This window comes from Somniosus microcephalus, chromosome 14 (genome assembly GCF_052327205.1).
Source record: "Somniosus microcephalus isolate GS21.2 chromosome 14, FLI_Smic_1.0, whole genome shotgun sequence".
NCBI lineage: Eukaryota > Metazoa > Chordata > Chondrichthyes > Squaliformes > Somniosidae > Somniosus > Somniosus microcephalus.
Window position 1 is genome coordinate 20303910 of NC_141000.1, and position 20920 is coordinate 20324829.

General features: G+C 44.4%; 1 protein-coding gene across 1 annotated transcript in view; it reads left to right on the forward strand.

Annotated features, from left to right (window-relative positions):
• syap1 (synapse associated protein 1) overlaps positions 1-15977 on the forward strand; it is a 28031-nt gene extending 12054 nt beyond the window's left edge. The window contains exons 6-9 of the mRNA XM_086006310.1: positions 4527-4675; positions 8018-8076; positions 8240-8381; positions 14840-15977. Coding sequence (XP_085862436.1) covers positions 4527-4675; positions 8018-8076; positions 8240-8381; positions 14840-14964 — 475 coding nt within the window. The 3' untranslated portion in view covers positions 14965-15977. The remainder of the gene's footprint in view (positions 1-4526; positions 4676-8017; positions 8077-8239; positions 8382-14839) is intronic.
• The last annotated feature ends 4943 nt before the right edge of the window (positions 15978-20920 follow it).

Genomic DNA, 20920 nt, shown 5'->3' on the forward strand with positions numbered 1-20920 from the left:
CACACACCGGCGCCCCCTGCCGGCCCCTGTCCTCGTTCACACACCGGCGCCCCCTGCCGGCCCCTGTCCTCGTTCACACACCGGCGCCCCCTGCCGGCCCCTGTCCTCGTTCACACACCGGCGCCCCCTGCCGGCCCCTGTCCTCGTTCACACACCGGCGCCCCCTGCCGGCCCCTGTCCTCGTTCACACACCGGCGCCCCCTGCCGGCCCCTGTCCTCGTTCACACACCGGCGCCCCCTGCCGGCCCCTGTCCTCGTTCACACACCGGCGCCCCCTGTCCTCGTTCACACACCGGCGCCCCCTGTCCTCGTTCACACACCGCCGCCCCCTGTCCTCGTTCACACACCGCCGCCCCCTGTCCTCGTTCACACACCGCCGCCCCCTGTCCTCGTTCACACACCGCCGCCCCCTGTCCTCGTTCACACACCGCCGCCCCCTGTCCTCGTTCACACACCGCCGCCCCCTGTCCTCGTTCACACACCGCCGCCCCCTGTCCTCGTTCACACACCGCCGGCCCCTGTCCTCGTTCACACACCGCCGGCCCCTGTCCTCGTTCACACACCGCCGGCCCCTGTCCTCGTTCACACACCGCCGGCCCCTGTCCTCGTTCACACACCGCCGGCCCCTGTCCTCGTTCACACACCGCCGGCCCCTGTCCTCGTTCACACACCGCCGGCCCCTGTCCTCGTTCACACACCGCCGGCCCCTGTCCTCGTTCACACACCGCCGGCCCCTGTCCTCGTTCACACACCGCCGGCCCCTGTCCTCGTTCACACACCGCCGGCCCCTGTCCTCGTTCACACACCGCCGGCCCCTGTCCTCGTTCACACACCGCCGGCCCCTGTCCTCGTTCACACACCGCCGGCCCCTGTCCTCGTTCACACACCGCCGGCCCCTGTCCTCGTTCACACACCGCCGGCCCCTGCCCTCGTTCACACACCGCCGGCCCCGGTCCTCGTAAAATGGTTACAGCACGGGAAAAGCCCATTCGACCCATTGAGCCAGTGCTGGCTCTCTGCAAGAGCACTTCAGCTCGTCTCACTCCCCCACCCTTTCCCCATAGCCCTGCAAATTTTTTTCCTTCAGCTACTTATCCAACTCCCTTTTGAAAGCCACAATTGAATCTGCCTCCTCCACCCTTTCAGGCAGTGCATTCCAGATCCTAACCACTCGCTGCGTAAAGAAGTTTTTCCTCATGTCGCCTTTGGTTCTTTTGCCAATCGCCCTGAATCTGTGTCCTCTGGTTCTCGACACATCCGCCAATGGGAACAGTTTCTTTCTCTACTCTGTCCAGAGCCCTGATGATTTTGAACACCTCTATGAAATCTTCTCTGCTCCAAGGAGAACAACTCCAGTCTATCAACGCAACTGAAGTCCCTCATCCCTGGAATCTGGAATCATTCTCGTAAACCCTTTCTGCACCCTCTCTAAGGCCTTCACATCCTCCTTAAAGTGCGGTGCCCAGAATTGGACACTACTCAGTTGAAGCCGAACAGGTGGTCATACTTTCCACGCTTTTGTACTCTATGCCTCTATTTATGAAGCCCAGTATCCCGTATGCTTTTTTAACCGCTTTCTCGACTTGCCCTGCCACCTTCAACGATTTGTACACATATACCCCCAGGTCTCTCTGTTCATGCAACCCCTTTAGGATTGTACCTTTTAGTTTATTTTTCCTCTCTTCATTCTTTCTACCTAAATGTATCACTTCATACTTTTCTGCATTAAATTTCATCTGCCACGTGTCCACCCATTCCACCAGCCTGTCTGTCCTCTTGAAGTCTATCACTATCCTCCTCACTGTTCACTATACTTCCAAGTTTTGTGTCATCTGCAAATTTTGAAATTATGCCTTGTGCACCCACGTAAGAACATAAGAAGTAGGAGCAGGAGTAGGCCATACGGCCCCTCAGGCCTGCTCCACCATTCACTAGGATCATGGCTGATCCGAACCTAGACTCACGTCCACTTCCCTGCCCGCTCCCCGCAATTGTGCCCTGTACACCAAACTCCAAGTCATCATTAATATTTCTCAAGAAAAGCAGTGGTCCTATTACCGACCCCTGGGGAACACCACTGTATACCTTTCTCCAGTCCGAAAAACAACCGTTCACCTCTACTCTCCGTTTCCTGTCACTTAGCCAATTTCATATCCATGCTGCCACTGTCCCTTTTATTCAAGGGCTTCAATTTTGCTGCCAAGCCTATTATGTGGCACTTTGTCGAACGCCTTTTGGAAATCCATGTACACCACGTCAACCGCATTACCCTCATCAACCCTCTGTTACCTCCTCAAAAAACTCGATCAAGTTGGTTAAACACAATTTGCCTTTAACAAATCGTGCTGGCTTTCCTTAATTATTGCACACTTGTCCAAGTGACTGTTAATTTTGTCCCTGATTATTGTTTCTAAAAGCTCCCCCACTACTGAGGTTAAACTGACTGGACTATAGTTGCTAGGTTTATCTTTACACCCTTTTTTGAACATGGGTGTAACATTTGCAATTCTCCAGTCCTCTTGCACTACCCCCGTTTCTAAGGAGGATTGGAAGATTATGGCCAGTACCTCCACGATTTCTTCCTTCACTTCTGTGTCCTAAGATGCATCCCATCCAGTCCTGGTGACTTATCTACTTTAAGTACAGCCAGCCTTTCTAGTACCTCCTTTATCGATTTTTATCCCATCCAGTATCTCTTCTACCTTCTCCTTCACTATGTCTGTGGCAGCATCTTCTTCCTTGGTGAAGAGAGATGCAAAGTACTCATTTGGCACTTCAGCCATGCCCTCTGCCTTCATGCGTAGGCCTCCTTTTTGGTTCCTAATCGGCCCCACCCCTCTTGCTACCCATTTACTATTTTAATATGCCTTTTAGATGACTTGGATTACCTTTTATGTTAGCTGCCATTCTATTCTCCTACCCTCTCTTTGCCCCTCTTATTTTCTTTTTCACTTCTCCTCTGAACTTTCTATGTTTAGCCTGATTCTCGGATCTATTCTTGACCTGACATCTGTCATACGCGCTCTTTTTCTGCTTCATCTTACTCTCTATCTCTTTCGTCATCCAGGGAGCTCTGACTTTAGTTGCCCTGCCTTTCCCCCTAGTGGGAATGTACCTCGACTGTACCCGAACTATTTCCTCTTTAAAGGCAGTCCATTGTTCCATTAAAGTTTTGCCTGCCAATCTTCGATTCCAGTTTACCCGGGCCATCTCATCCCTCTGAAATTGGCCTTCCTCCAATTAAGGCCTGTATTTTCTGATCCCTACGGGTGTGCACGAGCTGTGTACACACCTGTAGGGGCCTCGCAAGTGCCAGTTTCAGGCATGCAAAGCGCATGCGCTGAAAACCGGCATTGCCGATCTGTCAAGTGGATTCTTGACTGCCCTGGAGAAGGGCCTCTGCGGGTGGAGAGTTCCGCTTTCTGCAGAACCTCCACCCACTGAAAACCTTTAAAAATCTTACACCTGCTAAAAGCAGTCGTAAGGCCTGCTTTTACCAGCAAGAGTTTTTTTTTAATTTAAAACTCACTCATTTATAATTTAAAAATACTTTTTAAAAAAAAGGTAAGTTTATTTTTAGTCCCATAAACTTTTATTATTTTTTTCAAAAAAAATTTGTTTAAAATATTTAATGTAATGTAATTTTAACTAATTTTAAAAATTAATTTAAAAAAAATGTATTTAATATTGATGTTTTTTGAGTGATCCCCATTCATTCATTTGACAGGTCTAAGCTGAGCGACCTGTCAAAAGTATGAATGGGGATTCCCTTCTTCCATTAGTTCCCCAAGGCACACATGATCCCAGGGTCGGTTGCGAACCGCCTGCGCCCCTGGGATACCTGGGCCTTTGCGCGCGAGCACCAGGAGAGGCCCAGGAGCGGAAATGTCCGGACCTCCGAAGCCCTCGGGTAAGGGCGTAGATTTTTTCCAGATCGGAGGCATCTGCACGCAAGAAGCCTCCAATTGGAAAATACAGGCCTTAGTATTTTTACTCTAGATTGCTCCCTGTCCTTTTCCATAGCTAATCTAAACCTTATGATACTATGATCACTGTTCCCTAAATGTTCCCCTACTGACACTTGCTCCACTTGACCCACCTCAATCCCTAGAATCAGATCCAGCAATGCCTCCTTCCTCGTTGGGCCGGAAGCATACTGATCAAGAAAGTTCTCCTGAACACACTTCAGAAATTCTTCTCTCTCTCTGTCCTTAACACTATTACTATCCCAGCCTATATTAGGATAGCTGAAGTCCCCCATTATCACTACTCTATAGTTCTTGCATCTCTCTGTAATTTCTCGGCAAATTTGCTCCTCCGTATTTTGCCCCCTAGTTGGCGGCCTATAGAATACACCTATTATTTCTTAACTCTAGCCTTATAGATTCTGCCCTTGACCCCTCCAGGACATCCTCTCTCCAGCACTGTAATATTCTCCTTAACCAATGGAATGCAATATACTGTATACTAAATCTGTATAAAATTACTTCAGCACTTTGAGTTATGGTCTCCTGTTCCCTCTCCAGTGTGAAGGAAGAAGTATTCTGGAGGAACTATTTCTACAGAGTGTCACTTATCAAACAGTCGGCACAGCTGACTGCTCTGGCTGCTCAACAGCAGGCAGTTGACCAGGAGGTCAGAGAAGATAGCGGTCAAGATGATGCCCATTTGACAGGTAAATGAGCATCTCTGTAGGCAGCCCAGCCAACAACAACTTGTATTTATATAGTGCCTTTAACATAGTAAAACATCCCAAGGCGCTTCACAGGAGTGTTAGACAAAATTTGACACCGAGCCAAATAAGGAGAAATTAGGCAGATGACTTGGTCAAAGAGGTACGTTTTAAGGAGTATCTTAAAGGAGGAAAGGGAGGTAGAGGCACTTAGGGCCTCGGCAACGGAAGGCACGGCCACCAATGGTCAAGTGATTTATAATCACAGAAATCACAGAAACCCCACAATGCAGATAGAGGCCACTTCGGCCCATCGAGCCTGCACCGACACATATCCCACCCGATCCCCGTAACCCCTACACTATCACATTTCCCACCCTATCCCTGTAACCGCACGTATTTAATCCCCCTAACACTAAGGGTCAATTTATCATAGCCAAACAACCTACCCTGCACATCTTTGGACTGTGGGAGGAAACCGGAGCACCCGGAGAAAACCCACGCAAACACGGGGAGAATGTGCAAACTCCACACAGACAGTTGCCCGAGGCCGGATTCGAACCCGGGTCTCTGGCGCTGTGAGGCAACAGTACTAACCACTGTGCCACCATGCTGGGATGCTCGAGGGCAGAACTAGAGGAGCACAGATATCTCGGGCGGTTGTGGGGCTGGAGGAGATTAGAGATAGGGAGGAGCGAGGCCATGGAGGGATTTGAAAACAAGGATAATAATTTTATAATCGAGGTATTGCTTAACTGGGAGCCAATGTAGGTCAGCGAGCAGATGGGTGAACGGGACTTGGTGCAAGTTAGGACACTGGCAGCCGAGTTTTGGATGGCCTCAAGTTTTCGTAGGGTAAAATGTCAAGTCTAGAGGTAACAGGCATGGATGAGGGCTTCAGCAGCGGATGAGCTGAGGCAGGGGCGGAGATGGGCGATGTTACGGAGATGGAAATAGGCGGTCTTAGTTATGCCACGGATATGTGGTCGGAAGCTCATTTCCGGGTCAGATATGACACCAAGATTGCAAACTGTGGGTCAGCTTGAGACCGATGTTAGGGAGAGGGACGGAGTTTGTGGCGGGGACCGAAAACAATGGCTTCAGTCTTCCCAATATTTAATTGGAGAAAATTTCTGCTCATCCAGAACTGGATGTCGGGCAAGCAGTCTGACAATTTAGAGACCGTGGAGGGGTCAAGAGAAGAGGTAGTGAGGTAGAGCTGGGTGTCGTTAGCGTACATGTGGAAACTGACGCTGTGTTTTCGGATGATGTCGCCAAGGGGTAACATGTAGATGAGAAATAGGAGGGGGCCAAGGATAGATCCTTGGGGGACACCAGAGGTAACGATGCGGGAGCAGGAAGAGAAGCCATTGCAGGTGATTCTCTGGCTACGATTGGATAGATAAGAATGGAACCAGGCGCATGTAGTCCCACCCAGCTGGACGACGGTGGAGAGGAGAATGGAGTGGTCAACTGTATCAAAGGCTGCAGCCAATTCGAGAAGGACTATAAGGGATAGTTTACCTTTGCCACAGTCACACAGGATTTAATTTGTGACTTTTTGATAAGAGCCATTTCGGTACTGTGACGGGCGGAATCCTGATTGGAGGGATTCAAACATGGAGTTGCGAGGAAGATAGGCACGAATTTGGGAGGCGACAACACGTTCAAGGACATGAGAGAAAGGGAGGTTGGAGATGGGGTGATAGTTTGCAAGGACAGAGGGGTCAAGGGTTGGTTTTTTTGAGAGGAGTGATGACAGCAGATTTGAGGGAGAGGGGGACAGTACCTGAGGAGAGAGAACCGTTAACAATGTCCGCTAACATGGGAGCCAGAAAAGGAAACTGGGTGGTCAGCAGTTTGGTGGGAATAGGGTCGAGGGAGCAGGAAGTGGATCTCATGGACAAGATGAGCGCAGAGAGGTCATGAGAGGAGATCGGAGAGAAACTGGTGAAAGATGCAAGTTCAGGGCTAGGGCAGGGGGGACCTTTAGAGGAGGTTTGGCCTGGTGGGTTAGAGGAAGGAAGGGAAGTGGCAGAGGCAGCTGAACGGATGGTCTCAATCTTAGAGACAAGTCCATGAGCTCCTCACACTTGTCGGAAGTGAGGGTGGATTAAATTCTTTATGTAATAAGCCACTTTATTTGTAAACTATTGTAATTTGTGCACGCCTTTATATTTTCCAGCTACATTTACTTAATTTCACTTTGATTTAGGTCTTCAAAAGAGTTTTCATAACTTCAACACCTCCGGCACACAGTTACCATGAGCCTGAGGTCTAATTGTTCTCTACTCCAAAGAACTAAATTTAGTTCCCATTCAAATTAGGCTGCCAGATTGTCTTGTTGTAATGAGACCTACAAGTGGTAATTTCCACGGGCTACATTTGATCAATGATTTTTTTTTTAAGCTTTAACATTCTGCTAGCTGAAAGGATATGATTTAGTAAATATACTTTCTGTAACTGTTTCTGCCTTTTCTTCCACACACCGAGTTAAGTCCCTATTTTCATGCAATCCTTATTCCATAATTGAGGTTGTCTAATCCACACACCCAGTCAGACTTGCAGAAGATTATGTAATGTAAAGGGATTTCTCCTTGGAGTTCATCAATTTCTCATCTTTGGCTATGTACTTGATCTATTTAGAGAAGAATGGTGGCTTTTTTTTCCTTTCAGTTTCTGGTTGATTGTGTCTTAAACTGAAAAATGAATAGTCTGCAACTGGCTGCTAAGCATGCTAATTGTGTGGACAGCAGACATCCTTCAAAGGGAATTCCCTTTGACGTGCCTCACCCTGGTACCTTTGCTCTGCTTACCTGCTGGGAAGGAGAAATATGAAGATGCTCTGAGCACTAAGTTGAATTATTTAACAATGTCAATGTGAAGAAAGACACTGGTGTGACAATGGTGATGAATAAGATTTTACTGTCACTTGGAGCTAAGCAAATTTTCTCTGGATTTCACTGCTTGTGGGGTTCAATTGATATACTTCAGATGGCCCTATTTCAGGATCTGTAAAACATACTGGAATCCAGTCAGGGAGCTCAAATGATATAAACCACAACTGCAGTTTTGTAGTTGTATTTGACTATGTAAAACTGTTCTGGCCATGGTTTGCAAACTCTTCAAAACATGGCCATTCTGCAGTACCCTCCACTGGTATCGCTCATTAATTTTTGGCTTAAACCCCATGCACATTCTGATCCAAAGCCAACAGAGATGCATACATATTCCTTTATATTGCACTGTAAGAATCTGGGTCGATAATTGTATCCTTTAGATTTATGGTTGTTGAGGATGAGTGAATTGTTTATGACCAGAATTTTGTAATTTTCTTCCTTTCAGAAACAATGCGGTCAAAAACACCACCTTTTGCTATCAAAACCCAGGAAAAATCACGTGAGGTAATTTTTGTTTTGACTAGCATAATTTATTACTACACTAAAAGTTTTTCAGATAATGTAGGATGTAACTGGACAGTTTCTGGCGGGGTTTTGGTTTTTACCGCCTCCTATATAGAAATGTAACTCCACATCAATCATTTGCTGCCGTGGTGCTCCTTTTCAGGAGGAAGAGGAAATTTCCACGAGTCCAGGTGCTACAGAATTTATTAGCGATACATACGATGCATCCAATCTGAACCAAGAGGATCTACGGAAAGAAATTGAGCAGTTGGTGTTGGATAAGAAAGAGGATGTTGCAAAAGAAGGTGGGGACAACAATCTCCTTACCAAATGCTCCCTGAGATTTATGTTTAAACATCCTATTTCTTTAACCCCCTTTCTAAAAGTGAAGACTTTAAATATGGTTTTATCTGAAGTGTACATGTTGTTTTCTAGCTCAACAAATTCAGTGTTTTATTGCCAGATGAAGCCAGTATATATAAAGCATGTCATTCTGAAAACAGTTCCCAAACTTGTCTTTCTAGATTTTGTGGCTCTTATAACTCATTATTTACTTCAGCCTCTCCCTTGTTTTTAGTTGCACTGCTAGTTCCTTTGAGCTTAAACCATTAATTATATTTTAATAAAAAGGTTTTGATTTGATATTTTCAAGCATATAGTATCCAGTGATCTTGCTTCTTAAGCCACTTCACTGTGCATGTGTTACTCCAGTTTAATTCCATTTCAGTGGTATGTACTGGTGTTGTAGCTACTGTATATTGATACTGATTTAATATTTAATTTTAACCAATATTTGTGGCTGTGTGTAGAATCATAGAATGGTTACAGCACAGAAGGAGGCCATTTGGCCCATTGAGCCCATGCCAGCTCCCTGCAAGAGCACTTCAGCTAGTCCCACTCCCCCGCCCTTTCCCCGTAGCCCTGCAAATTGTTTTCCTTCAGGTACTTCTCCAATTCCATTTTGAAAGCCACAATTGAGTCTGCCTCCCCCACCCTTTCGGGCAGTGCATTCCAGATCCTAACCACTCGCTGTGTTTATTATAAATTTAAAAATTTTTAAAAAGTTTTCCTCGTGTCACCTTTGGTCCTTTTGCCAATCACCTTAAATCTGTGTCCTCTGGTTTCTGACTTTTCCACCAATGGGAACAGTTTCTCTCCATCTACTCTGTCCAGAGCCCTCATGATTTTGAACACCTCCATCAAATCTCCTCTCTACCTTCTCTGCTCCAAGGAGAACAACCCCCAGCTTCTCTAGTTTATCCGCGTAACTGAAGTTCCTCATCCCTGGATCTAATCGCGTAAATCTTTTCTGCACCCTCTCAAGGCCTTCACATCCTTCCTAAAGTGCGGTGCTCAGAATTGGACACACTATTTCAGTTGAGGCCGAACCAGTGTTTTATAAAGGTTCATCTTAACTTCCTTGCTTTTGTACTCTATGCCTCTATTTATGAAGCCCAGGATCCCGTATGCTTTTTTAACTGGTTTCTCAACCTGCCCTGCCACCTTCAACGATTTGTGCACATATACCCCCAGGTCTCTCTGTTCATGCACCCCCTTTAGGATTGTACCCTTCAGTTTATATTGCCTCTCCTCATTCTTCCTACCAAAATGTATCACTTTGCACTTTTCTGCGTTAAATTTCATCCGCCACATGTTCGTCCATTCCACCAGCCTGTCTATCTGTCTTGAAGTCTATCACTATCCTTCTCACTGTTCACAATACTTCCAAGCTTTGTGTCATCTGCAAATTTTGAAATTATGCCCTGTGCACCCACATCCAAGTCATTAATATATATCAAGAAAAACAGTGGTCCTAGTACCGACCCCTGGGGAACACCACTGTATACCTTCCTCCAGTCTGAAAAACAACTGTTCACCTCTACTCTGTTTCCTGTCACTTAGCCAATTTTGTATCCATGCTGCCACTGTCCCTTTTATTCCATGGGCTTCAATTTTGCTGGCAAGCCTATTATGTGGCACTTTATCAAGCTCCTTTTGGAAGTCCATGTACGCCACATCAGCCACATTGCCCTCATCAACCCTTCTGTTACCTCATCAAAAAACTCAATCAAGTTAGTTAAACTCGATTTGCCTTTAACAAGTCCGTGCTGGCTTTCCTGAATTAATCCACACTTGCTCAAGTGATAATTTTGTCCCTGGTTATCATTTCCAAAAGCTTCCCCACTACAGAGGTTAAACTGACTGACCTGTAGGAAAATATTAAGTAGATTTTTGATCAACATAGCACACAATGCTGTTTATTGGATTAAAAAAGGACAGTGATCTCATAAAGGCAATAATCTAACTGAGCTATGTAGACCAGAACGTTTGATTCCTGATCTGTGCTGAGTTAGCTCGTTTCAGCTGGGGTGGCACTGAGATTGGCCTCCATGCCCTTTGGCTATGGAGGAGACAATCAGCCAGCGTTCCGCTTCTGAATCGCTATACAAGGCTCGCTCTCCGATTAACCCACTGCTGATTATAGAATGCATGGCATGTGTGGGCCCACAGCTGTTCAAGGTCACAACTAAACAGAGAGCTGAGTGCATTTTCACTACTAACCAAGTTAACTTGGCTTGGCAGTTCAATTCGAATGCACCCAGCAAATGGAAATAAAACTCTAGCACCTTGACGAGCTAACTCGCCAGACTATAATAATTTTACTGTGCTTGAGCTAACTCTTTCTCAACCAAGCATTTTTTCTATTTACGATCTTGAATTTGAGTCCTACTGATTGGCGCTCCCTGGATCACATTTCCTAATAATACATAAAAATTTTCATGATGTGCAAATTAGCTGCCGCGTTTCCTACACTGCAACAGTGACTACACTTCACAAAGTATTTTATTGGCTGTAAAGCGCTTTGGGACATCCTGAGGTTGTGAAATGTGCTGTGTCAATGCAAGTCCTCCTTTCTTTTGATAAGCATGTGGTTCAAAATCATCCCTCAGTGGCAAAGCTAATTGGAGCACCAATGTGGCATGTCAGAGGGAAGAGATGAGTTCCTGATATCAGTGATGTTGCTATGGGTTGTATCTGGCCTCTGCCTAGTATCTCTCACTACCAGATCATTGTCATGTGTAGCTCCCAGTAGCCAGCAGAAGAGTAGCACTGAGTGAGCGCGTCACCCAACCATGTCCCCAACTGCAGGATGTGTGGGCCCAGCGAGTCCTGAACGAAGGGATCTTGCACCCTCAAAACTTAACTGAGCTATGTTTCTTTTTTCCTCCTTTCTTTGCCAGTATTCTCCCCCCTCCACCTCCCTGCCAACACTACCACCAGCTTCTGAAGTATTGCCTGCTTGTTGGGGAAACTCACCAGACTATAATAATTTAGTACGGTTGCCACAGCTGAGCCCTATCCTGTCCAACGTTCCCCCTAAGCCGGGCAGACATGTAACAATTGGGAGGTCCCGCGGAGGCTGCTCAAGCTGGAAGAGATACCGTGCATGCGCGGCTGCACAGTAAATTTAAAAGGACCACACAAAAAAAAAAAAAAAAAGTATTAGAGGGGACATTGACCCTGTCCTCACAGGGATCACTTGATAGAAAAACCTGGCCAATTTTCTAATTCACCTTCGCGCAGTGCCCTGTATTTTTTAAAAGAAATAATTGCATGGTTTCCAAATGTTTCTAGTGCAGTAACAGAGGGGAAGAGTAAATTATAGATAAAGTACAACTCTAGGTGTGTAGAAGTCATATCTTTTGACCAATACTAAACCAGGATAGCTGAATGTTAGTATGAGATTCCAAAAAAAAGTTTTAACCCGCCTGTCGTCTACTTGGCAATTTCACTGATAGTCAAAGGTTAGAACAACAACTTGTATTTATATAGCGCCTTTAACATAGTAAAACGTCCCAGGCGCTTCACAGGAGTATTATAAGACCAAAAAAATTGACACCGAGCCACCTGAGAAGAAATTAGGGCAGATGACCAAAAGCTTGGTCAAAGAGGTAGGTTTTAAGGAGCATCTTAAAGGAAGAAAGAGAGGTAGCGAGGCGGAGAGGTTTAGGCAGGGAATTCCAGAGCTTGGGGCCGAGGCAACAGAAGGCACGGCCACCAGTGGTTGAACGATTATAATCATGGATGCTCAAGAGGGCAGAATTAGAGGGCTGGGAGGGGTTGTGGGGCTGGAGGAGATTATAGGGAGGGGTGAGGCCATGGAGGGATTTGAAAACAAGAATGAAAATTTTGAAATCGAGGCGTTGCTTAACCGCAATCCAATGTAGGTCAGTAAGCACGGGTGAATGGGACTTAGGACACGGGCAGCCAAGTTTTGGATGACCTCAAGTTTACATAGGGTAGAACGTGGGAGACTAGCCTACGTACGTCTACAGAGGCAAGTCTACATAAGAAATCGGGGCAGGAGTAGGCCATTTGGCACTTCGAGCCTGCTCCACCATTCAATAAGATCATGGCTGATCTTCTACCTCATCTCCACTTTCCTGAACTATCCCCATATCCCTTGATTCCCTTAATATTCAAAAATCTATCGATCTGTCTTGAAAATACTGAACAACTGAGCCTCCACAGCCCTCTGGGGTAGAGAATTCCAAAGATTCACCACCCTCTGAGTGAAGACATTTCTCATCATCAGTCCTAAATGGCCGACCCCTTATTCTGAGACTGTGACCCCTGGTTCTAGACTCCCCAGCCAGGGGAAACATCCTCCCTGCATCTACCCTGTCAAGCCCTGTAAGAATTTTGTACGTTTCAATGAGATCAGCTCTCATTCTTCTAAACTCTAGAGAATATAGGCCTAGTCTACTCAATCTCTCCTCATAGGACAATCCCCCCATCCCAGGAATCGGTCTGGTGAACCTTCGTTGCTCTCCCTCTATGGCAAGTATATCCTTCCTTAGGTAAGGAGACCAAAACTGTACACAGTACTCCAGGTGTGGTCTCACCAGGGCCCTATATAATTGCAGTAAGACGTCTTTACTCTTGTACTCAAATCCTCTTGTAATAAAGGCCAACATACCATTTGCTTTCCTAATTGCTTGCTGTACCTGCATGTTAACTTTCAGTGATTCGTGTACAAGGACACCCAGGTCCCTCTGAACACCAACATTTCCCAATCTCTCTCCATTTAAAAATACTCTGCTTTTCTATTTTTCCTACCAAAGTGGATAACTTCACATTTCTCCACATTATATTCCATTTGCCATGTTCTTGCCCACTCGCCTTAGCCTGTCTATATCCCCTTGAAGCCTCCTTGCATCCTCCTCACAATTTACATTCCCATCTAGCTTTGTATCATCAGCAAACTTGGATATATTACATTTGGTCCCCTCATCCAAATCATTGATATAGATTGTGAATAGCTGGGGCCCAAGCACTGATCCTTGAGGTACCCCGCTAGTTACAGCCTGTCAACCTGAAAATGACCCGTTTATTCCTACTCTGTTTTCTGCCTGTTAACCAATCCTCAATCCATGCTAGTATATTGCCCCCAATCCCATGAGCCCTAATTTTGTTTAATAACCTGTTGTGTGGCACCTTATCAAATGCCTTCTGAAAGTCCAAATATACCACATCCACTGGTTACCCTTTATCTATTCTGCTAGTTACAACCTCAAAAAACTCTTAACAGATTTGTCAAACACGATTTCCCTTTCATAAATCCGTGTTGACTCTGCCAATCCTATTACTATTTTCTAAGTGCCCTGTTACCACGTCTAGAGGTAACACAGGCATGGATGAGGGTTTCAGTATGAGCTGAGGCAAGGGCGGAGATGGGCGATGTTATGGAGGTGGAAAGAGGCAGTCTTAATTACTTTGCAGATATGTGGTTGGAAGCTCAGTTCAGGGTCAAATACGACACCAAGGTCGCAAACAGTGTGGTTCAGACAGATGATAGAGAGAGGGATGGAGTCAGTGGGTAGAAAACGGAGTTTGTGGTGAGGACCGAAAACAATGGCTTCGGTCTTCCCAATATTTAATTGGAGAAAATTTCTGCTCATCCAGAACTGGATGTCTGACAAGTAGTCTAACAATTTAGATACCGTGGAGGGGTCGAGAGAAGTAGTGGTGAGGTAGAGCTGGGTGTCGTCAGCGTACAAGTGGAAACTGATGCTGTGTTTTCGGATGATGTCGCCAAGGGGCAACATGTAGATGAGAAATAGGAGGGGGCCAAGGATAGATCCTTGGGGGACACCAGAGGTAACGATGCGGGAGCGGGAAGAGAAGCCATTGTAGGTGATTCTCTGGCTAACATTCGATAGATAAGAATGGAACCAGGCGAGTGCAGTCCCACCCAGCTGGACGACAGTGGAGAGGAGGATGGAGTGGTCAACCGTGTCAAAGGCTGCATGCAGTCAAGTCGAGAAGGATGAGGAGGAACCTTAGTCACAAAGGATGTCATTTGTGACTTTGGCTTAGAACACTCAAACCTACTTAAATCCAGCCTCTCATAATCAGTGTAAACTCTAAATCTATATTCTAAATTTCTCCCAACATAAAGCAAACCCAACTTTGGGGTCGATTTCACAGTGGAACCAGTGTAGTGAAACACTAGATGCTGCACCTGCCCAGTATAATGGACATGATGTCATTTTTATTTGCAAGCAGTGACTGATGTTTGCAATATTGCAGCATTGTTCTTTCTCAGAAAAAATGTGTCTCTGTGGATGGCTCCTACTAAAAAATAAAGGTGCACTGAGTGTGTATTAAGTATAAATTGTGTATAGCAATGTAAATGCATCCTTTGATCGTGTGAAGTGAAGGAAAGTGATAATAAACCTGCTTAAACTTTCACCAACAGCATCTGCTGACTGGGAAGAGGAACTGCAGCAAGAACTTCAGGATTATGAGGTGGTGGTTGAGGCAGAAAAAACAGATGAAAATTGGGATAAGGAAATTGAAGAGCTGTTACAAGCAGATAGTTGAATTGAACAATGTGTTGCACTCCTTTACTTACCCCGGCACAAAACCGGCCTGACTGACTTGAACCTCGAATCCTCTTCGCACGATAAAAGTCATCCGAGAAGATAAGTTGTACTGTCATCTGTAGGAATAATTCTGAATAAAATGGGCCTTGCTGTATGACTCCCCTGTAATCCGGAGTAATTTACTTTTTTTGGTCAAAGCAGGCAATCTAGCAAGGTTAAATTTCCAGTTCCAAGGATTTATGCATTCTGTGTTTATACCTACACATCAGTACTTCTTGATGCACTCCATGCAGGTGTACCAGTGATTTATAACTAAATATGGAAAAAAATCTGTCTGGTGCAAGTAAACTTCTGATGCAGGCATAGGATTTCACTGCCTTCTCTTTAACTTCCATCATGTAATAAGGACTGAGAGAAGCATAACTTCGCAAGCTAGTTATGGATTTCAGAATTCAACTGTACTAAATTAGTACAGCATCATTACACGGGAGAGGTGACATAAAGTTTTGTTAAAATTTTACTTTTCTGAAAACCATAAATATTCAGACCAGTTTAAAAATAATCTAAATTGACTGTCTTTGCTGATGGATTAATAATTTGGAACAGACACTAATTCATGTTGTCCTTCCCGTTAGTTATTAACACGAGAAACCAAGGGCTTTTTTTTAAACTGTCTTTATGGACCATATGTTGATAAAAAGCAATCTTTCCATATTCCTTATGTTTATCTAGTAAATACTATTAGTAATAGTCACCTAATTTTATGGGGTATTGCAAGAATTGGGTTTGGATGGAAAATGGCTCTTTTATTGAAAAAGCATAGTAGAAAATTGTATAAATGTGTACCATTTCATATTTGCCAAGAAACACTAACCATACTTGCAAGACTGGAAATCTAGATGTATTTATAATTTTGCTTGGCTATTTATATTTTTGTGAAACAAGTCCAAAATTTCTGTATCAATATTGATTCTGAAGGCTGTTTAAATGATTAAAAAAATCTGCTTTTTCACAACAACTCTTCGCTGTAACATTTATGACTTCAAAGACCAATATATTCTCTGAATTCCCACCCAAACCTAAATTTCATGCAAGATATTTGCTCATTTACACATAACTCGTTCAACTGTTGCCCTGTTTTAGACACCTTTTGTACCAACGCCTTGTGACATCATCAAGTTTATGCCCTGTGATGTCATGACTGGGAACAGCAGCCTCACATTTGTAATGTCACAGGAGGGGAAGTCTGACAAAATGTCTGCTCCCAGGCTTCCTCTAGCCAGTAGTTGGAAAGTATTACAGGATGCAGGTGGCTAGAAGCTGCTTAAAAAGTAGGGCAAGTGATTTGTTAACACTCCAAGATCGGTATTTGCACTGCCTTCAGGCTTGGGCTTTCTTTTTATAACAATTAGGACTGTTGGTGTTTCAGTAAAATACAATTTTAGTTTAATCACACCGGTTCGGGGTTTGGTAAATGCTTAAGTACTTGGTTTGTTTTTAAGTTGTACAAAGTTATTCTTCCAGGCTAAATGTAACTTAAGAATTTCACATGAATCATTTAATTGCTTAGTAAATTAGATTTTCTTTAGATTAATTTTATTTCGTACATTTGGTTGCAGGTTCTTTTGAACAGATAAAATGAATTTATTTCAAATGTCTATCAATATGTAAGTTGATACTAACGTTTTAAATTTGCCAGTTTTTCCAAGATGAATGTAAACATTGCATTAAATGTCATCTTTTGATATATTGTTACAAAGTGAGGAAGACGGAGAAGTGACCTGACTAATAGGTTTTTTTTAATGTTTTTTCATTACATAATTTTTCTTGTGGGTTATTTTGGTGGAAATAGCGTATTCATTTTTTCTAAAGAAAAGTAATTATGAAGACACAACTTGGACAAAAATATTGTCCCGGATGTTACGGGGCCATAATTGCGTGCGCGAAAACCCGGAACTTGCGATCTGTCAAGTTTCAGCTCGACAGATCATCCACATGCGCAGGAAATGGACATTCGCTGGCGGAGAGTTGGGCTATTTGCCCAACTACTGCCCAGCGAATGCCCACAAAACTCTTACGCCTGGTAAAAGCAGGCATATAGGGCCTATTACCAGCGTAAGGGTTTAAATAAATATTAAAATAAAATAAATTAACTTGTTTAAACATTCAAAACCTTTAAAATTGGTTTAGGTTATTTTTGGCCCCTTTAAAAAATGTTTAAATTTATTTTCCAAAAAAAAGTTTGTTTTAAATGTTTAATTAAATTGTATTTTAATTAATTTTAAACATGTAATTTATTTTTATTTAGGTTGTGTGAAAGTGTGTTTCTAATGTCATTCCTATTATGTTTATGGGGATTCCGGACGTAAATGGAATCCCCATAAGCATAATGGAAATCCCCCTTTCTGATTGGTTGGGCTGGCCCACGTGATCCCAGGGACGATTGCGAACCGCGTCCGCCCCTGGGATACATGGGCCTTTAAGCAGGCGTATGCCTGCAGGCCCAGGACTGCAAGAGTCCGAAGGTACGGAGGCACCAGGTAGATGCGTACTTTTCTTGTGGATGGGAGGCATTCGCCTGCGGGAAGCCTCCGACCGCAGTTTCAGGTCCATTAAGAAGTTCAGGTGTATGTTTAAGATCCAATAGCTCTATTTGAAGAGAGCAGGGAGTTGTCCCAATGGCCCAGCAAACAATCTCCCTCAACAAATGCCACCAAAGACCGGATTAACTGCTCATTCATTTACTGACTTAGGGAAAATTGCTTTGGAGAAAATGGCTGCCATGTTTGTATACATAACAGCAGTTACGCCACTCCAAAAGGATTTAATTTGAGATTTTTTTTGCAATTATTATAAGTTACGAGCTGATCTCCCTTGGCATTAATCATGGTAATATGGAGGATACATTAAACACAGGAGCTATATCTGTGCGACGCACAATTATTGTTAAAATGGAGCTGTATGTAACGAGGTCTGTCCTAATGAGGCTAATGTTGTAAATAGGCATATCCTGAAGCTAATTAAAGGCTAATTCTTGGGAGTATTTTGAGGTCAATTGGATGTTAATGGTTTTGCTGCAGATACTTATGTCAGTAATATGTGACTAATTGGATTAGGTGGCACGCCATCTAAAGTTATGTCAATTGATCTGAAGCCTAATGAGCAAAATAATTGCAGATATCAGAAATCTGAAACAAAAACCGAAAATACTGGAAACACTCACCAGGTCAGTCAGCATATGTGGAAAGAACATATGAGTTAATGATTCAGGTGTGGACTCTGCCAGAACAGATGTCAAGCTCCAGTGATCTTAAACCTCTTCTCGGAAATGTCAGTGCAATTCCTAACTATGTCCACTGGATGGTGCTGTCACCAATGTTACTTTTGGAAAGCCACAGTCATATTGGTGTTGATAAAAGTAAAGGCAAGTTCACTTAGTCTCCACAAGGCAAAGCTGAAATTCCACAGGGTTTAAAAAGAAACTATGACTTGCAAACATAACAACCTAAGAATTAGGAGCAGGCTATAGGCCCGTAAGGCCCTTCAAGCCTGCTTTGCCATTCAATAAGATCATGGCTGATCTTTGACCTCAACTCCACTTTCCTGCCCGATCTCCATATCCCTTGATTCCCCTCGAGTCTAAAAAATCTATCAATCTCCGCCTTGACTATACACAACGGCTCAGCATCCACAGCCCTTTGGGGTAGAGGATTCCAAAGATTCACAACCCTCAGTGAAGAAATTCCTCCTCATCTCAGTCTTAAATGGCCAACCCCTTATCCTGAGACTATGCTCCCTAGTTCTAGACTCTCCAGCCAAGGGAAACAACCTCGTACCCTGTCAATCCCCCTCAGAATCTTGTATGTTTCAATGAGATCACCTCTCATTCTTCTAAACTCCTGAGAATATAGGCCTAGTCTACTCAATCTCTCCTCCTAGGACAACCCTCTCATCCCAGGAATCAGTCTCGTGAACCTTCGTTGCACTCCCTCCAAGGCATATGTGTCTTTTCTCCGATAAGGAAACCAAAACTGTACACAGTACTCCAGGTGTGGAGAATCAATTATCCCCACTGGAGGAATATTTTCAAATAGTTAACAGTAAAGGAGTGAAATAAGTGTCTTATTTCTTTGGGATGAACTGCTGTAAAGGACATAAGCCAGAAAAGATATAAGTTTCTCAAAAGCCAATAGTAAAACTGCATTGAGTGGATGAGGTGGACTTCCTTAAACTGAGTAACTTCTGAAGAAAAACATTAATGTTGTGGCACAATCACTGGCAACAGACATGGTTAAGTAAACGCTTTCCGAGTCAGAAGTGCTGATGGCTGCAGATTCCAGCAAAGACCAGGAGAAATGCACAAGAGTCAGAAGAGCGGAGTGTGCTGGGGGGAGATGAGTGTTGGGCTGCAGCTTACAGAGATGGGGAGGGGCCAAACCATGGGTCTATAAATACAAGTCTGAGAATGTTAACTTTGAAGCATTGAGGGACTGGGTGCTAATGTAGGTCAACGAGGACAGAAGGGATGGGCCGGCAGGACTTGGTGCGAGATAGGATACAGGCACGAGAGTGTTGGCTGATCTGATGTTTACAGAGGTGGTTGAACGGGATGCTGGAATAGCTGAGTTTTGAGTTGGCCAAGGTGTAGAGGAGGATTTCAGTGGTGTAGGCGCGAGGCAGTCTTTGTGATGGAGAGGTTTTGGGGTTGGAACTTCAGCTCGGGTTGAACAGGTTGCAAAACTGTCTCATTCATCCTGAGCCAATGACTGGGAAAGAAGATGTAGTTAGTGGCAAGAGTGCAGAATTTGTGGCAGGGGTTGAGTACAGTAACTCTGGTCTTTAACGTTTAGCTAGTGGAATTTGCAGCTCATCCAAGACTGGATGTCAAATGAGCAATCTGACCGCACAGAAACAGTGGAGTGGTTGAGAGAGCTGGTGGAGAAATAGAGCTGGGTTTCATCGGTGAAAATGTGGAAGCTGACCCCATGTATGTGGATGATGTCGCCAAGGAGTAGCCTGAAGTAAAGGAGGCCAAAGATGGATCGTTGGAGGACCCTGGATGTGACGGTGCAGTGGTGGTAAGAAAAGCTATTGTGGGAGATGCTCTGACAACAATGGTAAGAGCAGCCCCAAGGAGCTGGACAACAGAGGAGGTGTTGAATCCATGGTGTGATCAACTGTTTCAAAGGCTGCAGAGAGGATGAGGAGCAATGTACCACATTTGCAATCACAGTGCATGTTGTTCATGACTTTGAGTGCTGTGGAAGGGGTGGAAACCAATCTGTGTTTCATTCCTACCATGTTTGTTATCCAGTTGATGGCCATCAGCCAGTATGCACACTTTTGCTTTAAAAGTCACTTCAGAAAAAGTTGAAGTTCATGTTTTACATTATTTTACTGTTTTATACAGAAAAAACTAAACTCGTTATTCCTAAAAATGGTTTCTCCACGGGATTTTGTACTCGATTTGTTTTTCTGCTCAAGGATGTCAGTGCTGGGGAATGGAACATTTCTCCTTTCAGGTAAACAGCGTCCACACCAAACACTCCCAGATCAGGTTTCGAACATCCAAACACAGAGAAAACCACTTTGCTCTAACAATGTGCCTCAGGCCCCAAGCACAGATGGACTCTCCATACTGCATCAATGAGGTATTCTTCCACTTTCAGCCGCCAACATAACGTCTGTTCAAGCGACACTGCCAATTAGGGGCAAGTTTTGTGCTGTAGGCCATGCCAACTAGGAACTGAATTGAGACTGTCCAAACTCCTTGCACATAGGAACCTTATACATAGGAACAGAAGGGACTTCGAGCCCATCAGTCTGGGCTGGATTTCAATTCGGGTCCCAGAGGTGAAAGGAAAGTATTTAACCCACTGTCCTACCCATTGTCTCCTCAGTAATTTTTCATGGGAGGAGCTTACAAACAGTGAGTCTTAGCACATTTTAGGAAT